The following is an 18310-nucleotide window of genomic DNA, read 5'->3' on the forward strand; positions in this document are numbered from 1 at the left end:
TTGGTGACCAAACACAGAACGAGGGGATGAGGGGGGAAGTTTACAGCGCCTTCATGTGCTTTACTTAGCTGGCTGAGGGGGTAATGGTGCCCTTGGCCAACCTGGGGATGGCAGGAGGAGGAATGTCGGTAGTTCCAGGGTCCTGGTGTATTTCTCTTTTATAAGATTAGTCACATCTCACTTTATATTGCGAGAGGTATGTGTCATTCCTCCACCCCTTCGCCACAAGACTCATAAAGTTCCTTGAGGGGGACAATTCTGCCATATACCACATTGTCCCTGCATATAGCCCCCAACAGCATATTTGTATAACATGATTATATAACAGAACGGACCCATGGTAGACACTCAGTGAACATTTTTGTATGACTGAAGGAAAAAATGAACAACTCTCAAAGTTAAATGCGACAAAACTATACATTTTATCCTTTGAATGGAATAATTGTGTCATAAATGCAAATAACTCACCTTGGCTGGGTAATAATTCAGACCATTACCAATTAGGTTCATTTCAGACTTAGCAAATTCCAACATCCAATCCTGAAGGGACTTTTGGGAATATCTACTACAAACCCTCATTTTAAAAGATATAAATCTGTGATTCAGAGATGTTACACAGCTAGCCCCAAGTCACAAAAAGGATCCAGTGATGGGACAGAAATCAGGCAGATAAATTAAGCTTTGTAATATTTGTCCACCGAAATGGTTATATACAGATTTGAAGACACTGTAAGATATCACACTTAGCTAGGATGCATTGAGTTTTTAAAGTGCTTGACATTTCACACACAAAAAGTACATGAGGCCAACGTCTTAGAAACATTTTCTCAGATAATTCTTGCCTCTGACAATGAAATGCAAGAACGGCACTCAACTTTTAATCCTGAATTAGTATAAGTAAAACAGATTCTTACCATGATCTTCTGAAGAGACTGGTGACCTAAAACGAGATAATAAGCATGATAAGTATTTTGTAAATGACACTTTATAAATGCAATACCGATCAAGAATAAACTCCTAGAAATAATGCCCCCCAAATTCAGTTAAACAGAAAGTCAATACAGTAGATAGTATAATTAATTTGTTGGTCAAATAGTTTATTCTAACCAATAACTCTCAAAGCTTACCCGGATTGGTTGGGTGATTGGAGTTCATATAATTTCAGTCTACTGCATGCTGTTATAGGACTGCAACAAACTTAGTGAAGTCTGCATTTATCACAGACAAACAGAAAAGTCAGAGAAATGTGGTAATGGATGGAATCCTGTGATGTCACCAAATGCCCAAGGCCAGGCTTCCAAAGAAAATGCCAGGGATGAAAATAAGCACCAGATGGAGTGTGAGTAAAAAGAAATCTACTTGGGACGGTAAAAAATGAGACGTAAGTAAAATAAATGGTATGTACCCTTCTCATTATTGGTTTTTGTTTCCATTCTTTGTGGAATTGAATGTTTAAGTGAGCACGCCATAGGCCCTCTGCGTGCCAGACTCGTAGTTCTAAACCTGGAAGAACCAGTTTGAGGCAAGAGGGAAACCACTGGGGTCGCATAGAGCTTTTATAAATCAATGACTTTTATGACTTCTTCACACCACTTGAGGAAGGCACCGATGAAGCATCTTATCGAGCCCTTCACGACAAAGATCCTTCTTTCTTCCGCAGCTCACTACTCATTGAGTTGCTCTGAACGGTACAGACACAACCCTGAAGATGAATTCCCCTCAGGCTTAAAAGACAGTCTTGACTCCACCAGCTCGTCCTTTTCATAGGATAAAGTGAGACATACAATTCTGTATGCACGGAATTTTGAAGGGAAATGCCGGGAAGCACCCTCTTCTAAATGACCAGCCTGCTGGAATCTGTAGCACGGAGGCGACCAAAGGCTAGCACAAGAGTTCGGTAATCTACCCAGTAATATAACTAGTATTTATAAGACATGATGACAAATGTTGGGACAAGAATGATTTGGCGGATGCACAGAGGTGGAAGGAAGATTTTAGCTACTTTGGGATGCTTGATAATGCTTTACTTTATCTACTGATTGTTAATATTCCTGTTCATTATGTGAGTGATCAGTAAAGTATAAAGACACAGCAGTCATGGTGAGAAAGCCTTCGATTTCTGTTAGGGGCAACGTGGTAAATCATTTCAACCTTACCTGTCTTGTCAAGTAAACTTCTGCAAGTGAAAACAATAGAGGGTCCCCAGATCTGGTAGGGGGAAAACTTGACATCGGGGTCATGGACACAGGGAGCACTGAAAGGGAACCTGCTACAGGCTACCCCCCACCCCCGGCCAGTCCCCCGCAGAGTTCGCTGCCTGAGAAATGCCACTGGCCTCCCCAAGGGAAGACAATCTATGCTCTCCTTGAAAGTGCCCTATTTTATACCATCCACACACTAGTCTTCCCCACTGAGTTGTGAGCAAAAAGAAAAATAGGACCATGTCTTACTTAGTATAGAATAGGCCCCTGACTGAAATGTGTTGAGTTGAATTAATGTCAGCCCCACCACACTGGTGTTTAGACTCAGACACATTCTGGAGCTCCTCAAAAAATCATCATGTCCCCTGCAAACTGTCTGCCAGACGGGTTTGCCAGCTCCTAGGCCAGCCATGAGGGAAGGGCCTATGGAGGAGACAAGCTCCAAGCTCTGGAATGGGGATCATGTGAGCACTCGAAGAGCCAAAAGACATCCAGTGCACCCAGCAAAAGAGACCCACAATCTGCCTTAACGATTAGGAAAAACGCAGCAGGGAGAGAGTGCTGAATAGAGCTGAATAGAGCTGAATGGGATTGGAAGTTGAATCTACTGAGAAGCATGTATTTGAAATAAGATAATTTCTTAAGATTTCTAGGGCATCAAAAAGAGCCAGCAACAAGGTAACATCTTCAGCCCCGGCGTTGTGTGACGGGAATTAAGCAAAAACACATCTTGGATTGTTTGCGATTAATTTCTCACAGCGCTATAGGAACAAAGAAAAATCCATGCCAACAGACGACTAAATGCCTCAGGTGGAAGGCTTGCAAAGCAGAGCTTTCAATGCCTTTCTGTGAAGGCAAAGCACTAATATTAAATCTGAAAAATTCCAGATGGCTTCGTTCAAGTCCCAAGGGGATGCATTCTGCGGTACGTCCAGGCAGTGGGGAAGAACTATCAATTTCAGAGTGTTTTCGAAGGATTAGTCATGTTGAGTTTTCTGTGCTGAATGTCTCCCACATGCCTGGATTTGTGGAATTTTAAGACATATGGAATATTTCAATCCTCACTCAGTATTTCACCTTTCACTCTTAACGAGTCACTAAATTATACTACTGAGACACGCACATCATCCATTATTGCTGGAAATGGGCATAAAAAGTTTTACAGAACTTAGCTCAGGAGAGAGGGAAATTCATGAAATCAGCAATGTAAGTAGTTATTTTTAAAACAGAGAGGTTGAGCCCCAGGAACAGATAATCTTCCTCAACCTGACAACTGAGGAATGCAGGAAAGCTCACTGCGCTTTCCTCCCACTGCACCTGCAAGACTTGTGGCTCGGTTGCAGACTCTTCGTTTCTCCTCCAGGTACACTTTATCCCGGAGATAGCATCTGCTCGTATAACGCAAAGTAGGACTAGCATTCAAGTAACGCCAGGATTTCGGGTCTTCCTCACCTCTTTCCTCAGTACTGGTCTTTTATTATGGTCCACAGAGTATCTGCACTTGATTTTGCCTAGTTTTATTTGTTTTGTGAGGTTCTTTTTACATTAAAAAAAATTTAATGCTTTATTTGTTTTTGATAGAGAGAGAAGCACAGTACTAGTGGGGGTAGGACAGAGAGAGAGGGAGACACAGATTTCGAAGCAGGCTCCAGGTTCTGAGCTGTCAGCACGGAGCCTGACGCAGGGCTCGAACTCGTGAACCGTGAGATCATGACCTGGGCCAGAGTCAGACGCTTAACAGACTGAGCCACCCAGGCACCCTCCCCTTTTTTTTTTGAACATTTTATTAATATTTCATTCAAATTCGGCAAAGTAAAATAATAAAAACAAGAACTCAAGTCCTGGACTTTAAAATCTCCCTCCTATTTTCAATCTTTCTACTTACAATGACCCAAACCTAAATGGTAATTATTATTTGAGCCCCTATTAGGTACCAGGCCCTGTGCCTTGTGACAGGGATATAAAGATGAACAAGATACCAATTTCAAGGAATTCAACCTAGTGAAGGAGAAAAATATGTAAACACCTGACTACAGTGAAAACAGTATAATCATCAAAACATGTACAAAGTAAAGAGGGAGCATGGAAGAGAGACCCATTCTGTCCCAAAATAGTAAGGTCTTTCAACAAGCAAGGACCATGTAAGCCAGGCTTGGAAGGAGAAGCAGAAGCTTGCTAGGTAAGTAAGAAAGGAGAAGAAGCCTAGGGAGAAACACCAGGCATATGAGAAGGAATTCAGACAGGAAATTTCATAATATGCTATCAGACAGGCAAGTAACTCCGTGTTGCTAAAATGTAAAGGAGTAATTGGCTGGGACTAGAGACAGAAAAGGCAGGGGCTGTTACATACATGGCCTGACGGCCCATTTCAAAGTGTTGGTAATTTAACCTTCTAAGCTAAATGAAGGTTCTGAAGCAGGAAGTCACACATTCCCATTTGTGCTTCTGACCAGGCAGGGTGCACAGTGTAGAACGAAAACGTAAGAATAAAGGCAGAAGACGTTAAAAACTATTATTGCAAACCTTCTGTTCTTCTTTTTGAAATTCATGAAAAATAACAGGGAGAAGGAGAAACAAAAGGAAACATTATCTTTGACTAAACTAGAAGATGCCTATAAACCAAAATCATCTATAAAGAAGAGCTACCAAGTACAGTAAAAATTGGACCAAGTTTCAGGGAGACAGGGAAAGAGTATTTTGATCTCAGATCACTTAAATGATATAAGTTATACAATGTACCACAAAAGCTGGCAGAAAGCCCTCTGCTCTGAGCCAGGTGTCTTGCTAGCTAAAAGCAGAATGGAACTCCATAGGGTATTGTTGCTAAAAAAAAAAAAGAAGAAGTTGAAAACAGACCCAGAGTCAAGTTTCCAGAAACACACTGACCCACTATCCCTAATTATCTGTTCCAAACTAGTGGTTCCAAAAAGAACTCCTCCAGTACAAATATGAGTAATAAGTAAAAAGGAACCAGCATGATATCCACAAGAAAATACTCCAAGAAGAAAGTAGAATAAGGATCTGCTGACAAACAGAACTGAAGGTGGGAGTGCACTAAAAAGATAATGGTGGGGGCACGTGACAGCTGTTAACAGATTTCTATGAAATTCAGAAATGGAAAAAGGGAAGGAGGGAGCAGGGGAAGGAAGGAATAAAGGATGGAATAGGGCCTCCGCAAACAGAAACATAAAGAAGAAACACAATAATTATGAAACAGTCCTAGTACCACAGCAGAAGAAAAGAGCAAAAGTTGGTCCAGAGTTTTTGAACCAGTAAATTATAGGAAAAGCTTGAGGGTTCTTTCCACTGTGTCACCACTGCACTGGGAGAGGGATATTAAAAGGAGGTCGAAAGGTGACTAATAACTAAAATATATATTAAGATATAATCTATTCATTTATTCACCCATTCAAGTATCTGCTTTGTGGAAGTGTCTTGCTGTTTTTCACTTTATTTTTCTGTAAATTTTTTCTGGCTTTTTAAAGTTTTTATTTTAATCCCAGTTAGTTAACATATAGTGTTATATTAGTTTCGGGCATACTATAGAGTGATTCAACACTTCCAAACAATACACCATGCTCATCATAACAAGCGCCCTCCTTAATACCAATCACCTATTTAACCCCCCACCAACCTCCACGCTGGTAACCATCAATTTGTTCTCTATAGTTAGGAGTCTGTTTCTTGATTTGTCACTTTCCCTCTTTTATTTTCTCTTTGCTTATCTTGTGTCTTAACTTCCACAGGAGTGAAATCATGTGATATTTGTCTTTCTCTGACTAGCTTATTTTGCTTAGCTTTATTCTCTCTAGCTCCATCCATGTCATTGCAAATGGCAAGATTTCATCCTTTTTTATGATTGAACAATATTCCATTGTATATATACATTACATCTTTATCCACTGATGATGAATCGATGGACACTTGGGCTGCTTCCTAAGTTTGGCTATTATAAATAATGCTGCAGTAAACACAGAGGTGCATATATCCTTTTGAATGAGTGCTTTTGTATTCTTTGGGTAAATATCTGGTAGTGTGATTGCTGAACTGTAGGATAGTTCTATTTTTAACTTTTTGAGGAAACCTCTGTACTGTTTTCCACAGTGGCTGCACCAGTTTACATTCCTAACAAAAATGCACGAGGGGTCCTTTTTCTCTATGTCCTCACCAACAATTGTTGTTTCTTGTGTTGTTGATTTTAGCCATTCTGACAGGTGTGAGGTGATATCTCATTATAGTTATGATTTGCATCATAACTGATGGTAAGTGATGATAAACATCTTTTCACATGTCTGTTGGCCCTTTGTAGGTCTTCGCTGGAGAAGTGTCTGCTTTTTATTTTTTGGGTGTTGAGTTGTGTAAGTTCTTTATGTATTTTGTACAACTAACCCTTTATTGGAATGTCATTTGCAAATATCTTCTTCCATTCAGTAGTTTGCTTTTTAGTTTTGTCGAGTGATTCCTTCTCTGTGCAGAAGATTTTCATTTTGATGTAGTCCCAATAGTTTATTTTTGCTTTTGTTTCCCTTGCTCAGGAGAACCATCTAGAAAAATGTTGCTACAGACAATGTCAGAGAAGTAACTGCCTTTGCTCTTTTCTAGGATTTTTATGGTATCAGGTCTCACATTTAGGTCCTTAATTCATTTTGAACTTATTTTTGCATATGGTGTAAGAAAGTGGTCCAGTTTCTTTCTTTTGCATGTTACTGTCCAGTTTTGTAAACATCATTTGCTGAAGAGATTGCCTTTATCTCGCTGAATATTATTTCCTGCTTTCCTGAAGATTATTTGACAATATAGTTGTGGGTTTATTTCTAGATTTTCTATTGTTTCACTGATCTATGTGTCTATTTTTTGTTTCGCTACCATACTCTGTTTTGATTACTACAGCTTTGTAATATGTTGAAGTATGGAATTGTGATACCTCCAGCTTTGCCTTTCTTGGTCAAGACTGCTTTGGCCATTCAATGTCTTTTGTGGTTCCATACAAATTTTTGAATTCTTTGTTCTAACTCTGTGAAAAATGCTATTGGTATTTTGATAGGGATTGCATTAAATTTGTAGATTGCTTTGAATAGTATAGACATTTTAACAATATTTATTCTTCCAATCCATGACCATGGAATGTCTTTCCATTTCTTTGCATCATCTTCAGTTTCTTTCATCAGTGTTTTATGGTTTTTGGACTACAGGTCTTTGACCTCTTTGGTGAGGTTTATTCCTAGGTATCTTATTATTTTTGGTGCAACTGTAAATGGGATTGTTTTCAAAATTTCTCTTTCTGATGCCTCATTATTGGTGCATAAAAATGCAATAGAATTCTGTACGTTGATTTTGTATCCTGCAACTTTAATTTGCTTATCAGTTCTAGCAACTTTTTGGTGGGGTCTTTCAAGTTTTTTATATATAGCATAATGTCATCTGCAAATAGTGAAAGTTTTACTTCTTCCTTGCCAATTTGGATGCCTTTTATTTCTTTTTGCTGTCTGATTGCTAGGATGTCCAGTACTATGTTGAATAAAAGTGGTGAGAATGGATAAATTTGTTTTGTTCCTGACCTTAGGGGAAAAGCTCTTCACTTTTCCCTATTAAGGATGATGTAAGCTGTGGGTTTTTCATACATAGCCTTTGTAATGTTGAGATATGTTGCCTCTAAACCTACTTTGTTGAGGTCTTCTATCATGAATGGATGTTGTACTTTGTCAAATGTTTTTTTCTGCATCTACTGAAATGATCACCTGGTTTTTATCCTTTCTCTGATTGATGTGATGTATCATGTTGGTTGATTTGTGAATACTGAACCATCCTGTCAACCTAGGAATAAATCCCACTTGATCATGGTAGATGATTTTTTTTAATATATTGTTGGTTTGTATTTGCTAGTATTTTGTTGAGGAGTGTTGCGTTTACATTCATCAGGGATACTGGCCTGTAGTTCTCCTTTTTAGTGTGTCTTTATTTAGTTTAGGTATCAGGGTAATGTTGGCCTCATAGAATAAATTCGAAGTTTTCCTTCCTCTTCTATTTTTTGGAATAGTTTTAGAAGAATGGGTATTAACTCATCTTTAAGTGTTTGGCAGAATTAGCCTATGAAGCCATAGGGCTCTGGACTTGTGTTTGTTGGGAGCTTTTTGATTACTAATTCAATTTCTTTGCTGGCTACTGATCTGGTCAAATTTTCTATTTCTTCCTGCTTCCATTTTGGTAGCTGATATGTTTGTAGTAATTTATCCATTCCTTCTAACTTGTCCAATTTGTTGGCATGTAGTTTTTCATAATATTCTCTTGAAGTGGTATTTTTGTGGTGTTGGTTGTTTTTTCTCCTCTCTCATTTGTGATTTTATTTATTTGACTCCTTTGTTTTTGTTTTTTCTGGTTAAGTCTGCCTAGAGATATATCAATTTTACTGATTTTTTTTTTCAAGGAACCAGCTCCTGGTTTTATTAATCTGTTCTATTATTTTGTAGTTTCTATATCATTTAATTCTGCTCTAGTCTTTATTATGTCCTCCCTCCTGCCAGTATTAGGTTTTGTTTATTGTTGTTGTTCTAGCTCCTTTAGGTATAAGGTTGGGTTATTTTGAGATTTTTCTTGCTTCCTGTATTGCTATAAACTTCCCTCTGATGACTGCTTTTCTTGCATCAGAAAGGTTTCGGACCCTAATGTTTTTGTTGTCACTTGTTTCTATGTATTTTTTAATTTCTCCTTTTATTTCCTGGTTGACCTATTCATTGTTCAGTGGCATGTTATCTGATCCATGTATTTGTGGTCTTTCCAGATTTTTTTTTCTTGCGGTTGACTTCTAGTTTCATAGTGCTGTGGTCAGAAAAGATGCGTGGTATGACTTTGATCTTCTTGAATTTGTTGAGGCTTATTTTATGGGCTAATATGTGATCCATTCTGAAGAATGTCCCATGTACACTTGAAAAGAATGTGCATTCTGTTTTAGGATGGAAAGTTCAGAATAGATCTGTTAAATCCATCTGGGACAGTATGTCCTTCAAAGCCACTGTTTCCTGGGGCACCTGGGTGGCTCAGTTGGTTAAGTGCCTAACTCATGAATTTGGCTTAGGTCATTATCTCATGGTTCGTGAGCTCCAGCCCAACATCAGCCTCTGCACTGACAGTGAGGAGCCCGCTTGGGATTCTCTCTCTCTTTCTCCCTCTTTCTCTCTCTGAAAATGAACAAATAAACTTTTTAAAAAGCCATTGTTTCCTTGTTTATTTTCTGTTTAAATAATCTGTCCATTGATGTAAGTGGGGTATTAAAGTCCCATACTATTACTGTATTATTATCAATTAGTTCATTGTTTGTTATTAGCTGTTTTATGTATTTGGGTGCATCTTTGTTGGGTGCACAAATATTTACAATTGTTATATCTTCTTGTTGATGGTTCTCTTATTATTATACAGTGTCCTTTTGTCTCTTGTTGTAGTCATTGTGTTAAAGTCTATTTTGTCCAATGTAAGTATTGCTACTCCAGCTTTCTTTTGACATCCATTAGCATGACAGATTTTCTCCATCCCCTCACTTTCAATCTGCAGGTGTCTTTAGGTTTAAAATGAGTGCCTTTTGCCATATAGATGGGTCTTGTTTTTTTAATCCATTCTGACACCCTATGTCTTTTTATTGGAACATTTAGTTCATTTACATTCAAAGTAATTATTGACTGCTATGTATTTATTGTCATTTTACTATTTGTTTTGTGGTTGTTTCTGAAGATTTTCTCTTATCCTTTCTTGTCTTTCATGTTTTGCTGACTTTCTTTAGTGATATACTTAGAATTCTTTCTCTTTATTCTTTGCATATTTATTAGTATGTGGTTACCATTAGGTTTGTACATAATCTCCTCTGCATATGGCTGTTTATATTAAGTTGATGGTAGTGTAAGTTTGAACCCATTCTTTACTCTTCTCCTCCCCATGTTTTAGGTATATGTTGTTATATTTTACATCCTTTTATTTTGTGAGTTCCTTGACTGATTTTTTACATAAATAATCATTTTTAGTCCTTCAGTTTCCTAACTTTATCCTGTCACTTTTGGTCTCTCCTTTCCACTCCAAGAATCCCCTTTAATATTCCTTGCAGGGCTGGTTCAGCAGTCATGCACTCCTTTCGTTTTTGTTTATCTAGGAAACGCTTTATTTCTCCATCTATTCTGAATGATATAGCCTTGCTGGATACAGTATTCTTGGTTGGAGATTTTTCCCATCCAGCACTTTGACTATATCGTGCCACTCCCTTCTGACTTGGAAAGTTTCTGCCGAAAAATCCCCTGCTAGCCTTATGGGTTTTGCCTTGTAAGCTACGGTCTTCTTTTGTTTTGCTGCTTCAAAAATTTTTTCTTATCACTATATTTTGCCAATTACAACTTGTCTTGGGGTCTATCTGCTTTTGTTGATTCTGATGCAAGTTCTCTGTGCCTCCTGGATCTGGATATCTGTTTCCTTCCCCAGATTAATGAAAGTTTTCAGCTTTTATTTCTTCAAATATATTTTATGCCCCCCCCCTTTCTCTCTTGCTCTTCTGGGACTCCTATAATGTGAATGTCATTATGTTTGATGAGAATCACTGAGTTCCCTAAAACTATTCTTGTTTTGCATAATTCTTTGCTCTCTCTTTGTTCAACTTGATTGCTTTCCATTAATTTGTCTTCTAGGTCATTAATTCATTCCTCTGCTTCTTCCAGTCTGCTGTTTATTCCATCAAGCATGTTTCTCATTTCATTTATTGAACCTTCATCTCTGCTATGTTACTCTTTATCTCTGTGTTAAGGGTCTCACTCATATCTTCCACTCTTTTCTCAAGTCCAGTGAGTATCCTTATGATCAATGCTTTAAATACTCCATCAGGTATGTCACTTATATCTATTTCACCTAGATGCCTGGCTGTGGCTTTGTCCTGTTCTTTCATTTGGGATAAATTTATCTGTCTTCTTATTTGTCTAAGTCTCTGTGCTTGTTTCTCTGTATTAGGAAAGTCAGCTATATATCCTATTCTTGAGGGTAATGGCCTTATAGAGAAGAGGTCCTGTAGTGCCCTGCCATGTAGGGTTCCCTGTGTCCCAGGGCCTGGAGCTTCTAGGAGTATCTCTAATGTGCGCTGTATGTGCTCTGCTGTTTTGTCTTGGTCCTTCATCCTTCAGGCCAGTCATCTGCAGAGGCTCTCTTTGTCTGTTGTGAGCAGTGTTTGGTCCCTGGCCTGAATGTGATGTGTTTTAACTAGGTTTGCTCTGATCTGTTTATGAAATGAGAATTGTCACCACTGCTGCCCAAACTGAGGCTCTATAAAACTCCCATGCTGGGAGAGAGTGTGAGTAGGGGCTTAGGCACTCGGGGGAGGGGTCCCCTCTGGGCTGGCACTGAGGTAAGTGTGACTGGGAGGTGTGGTTCCACCAGCAGGTGGTGCTTGATGTAAGCAAGTAGTGAGTGTCAGTCCTGTACTGGTTCCTGCAGGTGGCCCTGCACTTATGCTGAGGGGAGAGGGAGGGAAATGGGACTGGGCAGTTCTTTTGTTCCCAGAGGTCTCTCTCCATGAATGCTGTCCCTCTGGGACATGCTCCAAGATGAGTGAATAACCTCCCCATTGTGTGCCCCAGGTGGTCTTCTGATTGCTGTTTCCATGCTATATGTCTGTGGGCTGTTTGCTTTGCCTTTTCTCCAAGAGCAGTGCAATGCTCTCTAGGCTCTATCCCAGCCAAGCCTGTTGACCTTTAAAACTGCAGGCTTTAAGACCAGCATGCTGGTTGCAAGAGCTCATGAAATTTGGTTCCCCTTGCTTCCCAAGCCAATTGCTATGAGAATTTGTTTTCCCCATGCACTCCCCCTGTGTGTTAATCTGTCTCTTGGCCTTCTGCATGACTATGGCTCCCTCCTTTCCACAGCAGCCACATGTTTATTTCCCAAACCATGTCTCTGCACTTCCTACCTTCTTTGACATGGCCTCTTCTCTACCTGTAGTTTCGGAGTTTGTTCTGCCATTCTTCAGGTCAATTTCTGGGGTATTTAGGATGACTGATATCTACCTACTTGTAATCAGGGGACAAGGCAAGCCTAGGGTCCTCCTACTCCATGGCTAACTTCCAAGAATTACATCTACTTTCACTATGAATTTCAATTTGCGGATTTGCTGATAAAATATCAGTTCTCTTCCCAATGTTAACCCTGCTAAGTAGAATATTCATACTTTTCTCTCCTTTTAAATGAAGGCAATACTTCTCAAACTAGGATATACATGGGAACTTGAAAATAAGGGAAGTCCCAGGCAAAACAACACACTACTTTTAGAGGGGGGATTATGTAATTTACCTGGTAAAAATTAAAATATTTTCTACTGAAACCAGCACTGACATATTATGGATCCCAGAGCAAAGGTCACTTGACTTTGTAAATAAAACAATAAACTTAAAAAACAAAATCTGTGTTTGTGGCAGTCGGCCTCAGGCACTGTCCCCAAGGCCTCAATGGAGTGAGTTTGTTCCCCTTCAGAATAGGAGTGTTTCCAAGTCCGAAAACACGAAACTATACACAGCTATGACATTTTGGAATAAATAATTTTATCAGGATAATGTATGTACATATAAAGAACCTGAAGGAATGAGACGTCAGGCACACATTGGCTAGTTGCTATTGTACTGAAGAGCACAGCTTGTAGATCCTATTGTCAGCCACCAAGACACGAGGAATCTCTAAGAAAATCAAAGATAGTTATTTAGATTTCCTTCTATCAGCAAGTTTCCTTTTAAGACCTCTAATCTTTCAAGTAGATCAATTACAAGGCTTAAAGACACTGAAAAATGTGCAGTCTTCAACCAGCAATGTAACACATAAGAGCCAAAGAGTAATATATTTATCAAGGCAAAGGTCTTTAAGAAGTACTACACTTCTCTTGTGATGTTTTATTATTTTTAATCATAAATCTGGAACTGAGATGATGAACGTCACGACCATTTCAGCCTGTGGGATATGGTATGATGCTTTGCAAGACATCTTAGAAGAACGCATTTTCTTGGCAACCTTCATGAAATGCTCTAAACCTGCAAGCTCATCCTAATACTAGATCTTTTTATTTGAATAATACTATCCTGACTCTATTTTTAAAGCCTCTATACAGTATTTTGTTTTCTTTTCATCTCATGGCTTTAATTCAATAGCATCCATGGCTTTCCTACTTGGCCCTTCTTAGAATGTCTGTATCATTTCCTTCCTAGGAGGAGGGTAGGAGATCCACAGATTGTCCAGTTTAGATAAAATTTTTCTTAAAGACGGATTAAATGAATACTGGGGACCCATCTGCATGGGTCCATTACTTTTTGGAGAGAATCACTCATAAATAAATGTCAATTTCCCTTTCCAGTATCCCCAATCCATACACCCTCTACTTAGCATTTCTAAACCATCACCTGATAGAGGCTAGGGCAAGGAAAGAGGTTACCACATAGAGATGAAGTTGGAATAAACATACAGGACAGGTATAAGAACTAAGTCTGAATAGACACAAAAGCAGAGATCCATATTCTGAAAATACTGAGCAATAGAATATTTCTATAATTGTGGATGGGGGAGGGAAAATCTGAAATACTCATACCAACTCATAGACCTGGCCAGAAGAGCCAGGGCCCCTTTATTTCCAGCTTACTAACACGGAATGATAATAGAAAGCAAACGAGGTGGTAAGGTGAGCCAGAAGCTATGCGACCTCTACAGTCCACTCGGTGCACTACAGGAAGGCAGCCCGTGTCCACATATTGAAAGCAATTCTCTCTCCGAGTATTTTATCAATGTTCCTTTTTCTGTCTGCTTTCCCTCTTTACCCTCCAGCTTTAGACAGGAGGACCGCAGCAAAAATACCCCTTTCAATAAGCAAAGGTGACCATCCATCCTACTCAGGAAGAGGAAGAGAAAATAGAGGACTCTGGTTTGTAGCTATTTATGTCAATTCTGAATGTTCTGCCCCTCTCCCTCTCATCATTCTACTTTTATTTCCCTTTCCTCCTCACGACAGCGCTGATCCTTCCCAGGGCTTATCTCATCCACCTTTCTCACATTTTGGTAGAATCCTGTCTTTCTTTGACACAGCCTCTCATCATGTGCTAATTAATGCTGTGGTTCCAAGTGCAGAGCATCAGCAACATTCAGGCTTGGGCAAAGTTCCCTGGGTTGGATGCTGTTCCCTGCCTAAACTATCACTGCTATATGTCGGTTAACAAACTCCCAAGAAGTAGCCCAAATGGGAGCTGGTTTCCCAGCTGGACATCCCTTCCAGACACATTTCAAGAGTCTACACCACTGCTGCAGAAACTGTTTTATTTTTCCTTTGTTTTACCTTGAAGTCATGAGGATACACAAATTCAATTTATTTCCTGAAACTGTTGGTAGACAAAGAATTTTCATTTAAGTAAACAAAGGGATGATTTAATGTGATTTGAAAGCATGGCTATAGATTATCATCTCTGGCAACGGCTTTTTTCCCTTGAGCTTCCCTCAAGGATACGCACTGCCTAGAGGACTATTATGTCTAGCCTATGACATCATTTTGAGAGTTTGAGGGAGAAATAGTGAGATCACAGATCTAGGTGACCACTCCATGGCCATTATTCTAGCACCAAAGCATCCCCAACTAGGTAAAACAGAACTGAAATCACTTGGCACTGAGAATTTCCATCAACCATACAATCCTCTCTCTGTTTGCTTTTCTTGCCTCTAATTATGAATATTGCTATGAAGACAATGAACAAAGCACATACAGTAAAAAAGAGCTACAGAGAACGAGAGCCAGAGAGATGAAAGTTACAGCAACCATACAAAGTGGCATTGAGATGAGAAAGACAAATACATTCTCTATTCAAGTGGTCACAAACCCATTCAGGGAATGCCAAATAGCCTCAAAGGTAACATTCACCACAGAGGGAAGGGCTGAGGAAAGAGCAAACTCCAAGGAAGTAGAGAGAGATGGATAATTGTGTGGAGGTAAAGAAATAAGACCCAGAACTTAAATAATAAAGGCTGTTTGGTAAGTTCTTCATTTGATGTAAATTTCCTTAATTCCCTTCAGGCTCCTAATTTCTTATTCTTTGAGACTCTCTTGCTCAACTATATACCTGATGATCCCCACATGAGCAATTCTTAAAATCTCTTCTGTTTTTTTTTTTTTAAGCTCCTGTATTTAGTTGGCTTTTTTTTTTTTTTTTTTTTTTTAATATCACTGTTTCACCAGTGGCTTGTACAATTTGATTTCTCTTATCCACCCTCCACAATCAGTTTGCTGAGCAGGAAGCCCCTAAGTACCCTTTGAGTTTGAAATTGTACTGCCACCTCATGTTCATCCCTAAGAACTGCAACAAAATGATGGGAAAGGTGTTTTTGAAATCCACTGGTAAAGATGAGGGCGAATGGGCAAAAGTGGGCAGTGGACAAAGGGAAGAAACAGATGAAAGAGGTAGTGTTGACGAAACCAATACTGACCAAGTTCATTCAACATGAAAACTTGACTCGCACTTTTTATTACCTAAACTATGAACATGCCTAGGAAGCATGTCAGTGTTTTGAAAACATGAAACTAATTGTGTAATAGACACAGTGCAGCCGTGCAGTTACAAAAGAGGTGATACTTCACCTTAGAAATCAGTTTTTGCAATATAGTTGCCTGCTTAATTCCTAAAAAAGGTGGAGGGGGGGAATAAAGGAATAGAAAAGGCGTGTTACTCTGAACTCAAACCAAGGGAGATACACCTGCAAAGAGCCAATAGGGAGTATCAGCAGGGAGAGACCATTAGCATGCCGATGGCTCTAGCTTAGTGACTTGGGAAATGCTGACCAACAGGTCCTGTTGAGGCTAGATCAACCAGGAGTTTTGTGAATGTGGACTTTTTTTTTTTTTAAGCGTAAACTGAAATGAAGTTCTGGGCTCTGAAGGCAAATCACGTGAGTGCTACATTTAGTGGTAACACAGGAAACTTACACAAAAGGCCATCACACATATTACAATACTTAGGATACGCAATATCTACCTTGTGGGGCCATGGTAATTAAGCAAAGGCTTACCCACAACTAATTTTACTTTCATTAAATAAGGACTTCTGGGGGTGTCTGGGTGGTTCAGTTGGTTAAGCATCTAACTCTTAATTTTGGCTCAGGTCATGATCCCACAGTTTGTGAGTTCGAGCCCCACGGTGTTCTCTGCACGGACAGTGCAGAGCCTGCTTGGGATATTCTCTCTCTCTCTCTCTCTCTCTCTCTCTCTTTCTCCCTGCCCCTCCCATGCACACACTCTCTCTCTCTCTCTCTCTCTCTCTCTCTCTCTCAAATCACTAAAGTTTAAAAAAATATAAGAACTTCTGAATCCAGCTTTAGAAAATGGAAGAGGAAAAAAAAGAGGTGAGGTTTGGACAGTGCTTTGGCACTTCTCCTGAAGATAATTACAATACATTCCAGAAATTTTCCTATCAACATCTCCCATTTCACCCCCTTCTCAGAAGAGGGGATTCATATTCAAGACACTGGCATGGGAGACAGAATCTGAAAAGTGTCTGTCTCCTCCCCACGCTTCTGTGTCCAAGGGCAGGACAGTTTCTGAGTAATATATTAGAAACAACACAAAATCATAAATGAGCTCTATGAGAAAATGATAAATTAACACAAATATATTACAGTAATAGTGAGAACAAGAAGTGAAAGTGGGCTCCCCAGACTCTATCTTGGAGAATAAATAATTCCATGTGTGAATATCAACCACTGCTATAAACTTAACTCCATTTCAGGAAGTGTCAGAGATACAGAACTTACAACATTTTATCCCACTTTTAAGGAGACTCCAAGGGGTTTATGGAGTAAGACTAACATCAAAGAGAGAATTGGAGAAAATTGTGAGGCAATTTTTGTTGTTAGTGTTCTTATGCTTGATGATTAGCACAAGAGCCGGGGAAGTTAGGAAAAGGGAAAATGTGGTCGCCGTCTCCCTGGATTCCAAGCAAGCAGTTTCTCTACCTTGGAGAGATTTTTCTTGTGCTGGTCTCCTCGGGATGGTGGGTTCAGGGGTCCCCAGAGGTTCCTGAGAGAAGTTCCACCCCCTACACCTACCCTCGCATTTCTAAAGGCAATAAAGAAGTCCCTTCCCACCCTGACGCCATGACTGACCCCACCCTGACCCTGAACCCACCCTGACCCCACGCCTGCACATACTGAGCAATTACTAGTATCAATATCCCCCCAACGTGAGATTCACGGGCAAATATTTTTGGAAGGATTTCAAATTTATCACCCATACTTTAAACCAGTTTAATCAAATTACTCATCTAAGGCAGAGGCACTGAGAAAAGAAGCGTTTGGGTGGCAGTTTGAGAAAGGTGCAAAAGGATGAACAGGCTATTTTGGAAGTCAGTTGAAACCTTAAAACAGACTCTTGAACGCCGAATGCCCGGGACTTAGAGAAGCAGGACCGATGGGATGAGGAGCGGAAAGGCAGGACTGGAGACTCAGGCAGACGGCCCTGCTCTCCGCAGCACCCCTTCACCTGTGTTCCCTGAGGGCTTCCCCCTCTGTGCGCAGGTGAGAAGAAGGGAATGAGGCGGCAGGGCCTGAGCTAATTCCTCTGGGACCTTCCGAGGACTGGGTGGGGAGGAGGGCCACCTTTGAAGGGTGAGTCCCAGGGCCCATGGTCGGGAAAGAGGACTTAGATGCAGAAATATTTCATGTCACAGGGAGGTGTACCAACACCATATTCAGGAAAAACTATGGCCTCTTCTCTCTACTCTGACTGTTCAAATTAGAAACAAACATTCAGCCCAGATCCTGCGAGGCACCCTTACTTATTAAACGAGAATCTGTGGGAAAGAGAAGCTGCGTCCCGTCTTCCCTCCTCTTGCCAAAGCCTGCTACAGACGCACGAGGACCTAGCTCATGTCCCAAGGAACGAGAGCCCCACAGAGTGGGACCCTCTGGGGACGACATGACAGAAGACCCAACTTTACACTCGTTCAGGAAGGAAGGAAAGATCATTGATCGATCTCTCAGTCCCCAGACACTGCACAATTGCCTGACAGTCCGAACATTTTCCCAGCAGGCTCTGGGAGATGATTCTTATCGCTCTTGACGAAACTTTAATCCTGATG

The 18310-nt window shown here is 40.1% G+C and overlaps 1 protein-coding gene across 2 annotated transcripts in view; it reads right to left on the reverse strand.

The window, feature by feature from the left end:
• Window positions 1–18310, reverse strand: part of DGKI (diacylglycerol kinase iota) — a 442717-nt gene that overhangs the window by 54637 nt on the left and 369770 nt on the right. For both annotated transcript variants that reach the window (XM_042977425.1, XM_042977422.1), the window contains one exon: window positions 915–940. In XM_042977425.1, the coding sequence (XP_042833359.1) occupies window positions 915–940 (26 nt within the window). The remainder of the gene's footprint in view (window positions 1–914; window positions 941–18310) is intronic.

The sequence above is a fragment of the Panthera tigris genome, chromosome A2 (assembly GCF_018350195.1).
Source record: "Panthera tigris isolate Pti1 chromosome A2, P.tigris_Pti1_mat1.1, whole genome shotgun sequence".
In the NCBI taxonomy this organism is placed as follows: Eukaryota; Metazoa; Chordata; class Mammalia; order Carnivora; family Felidae; genus Panthera; species Panthera tigris.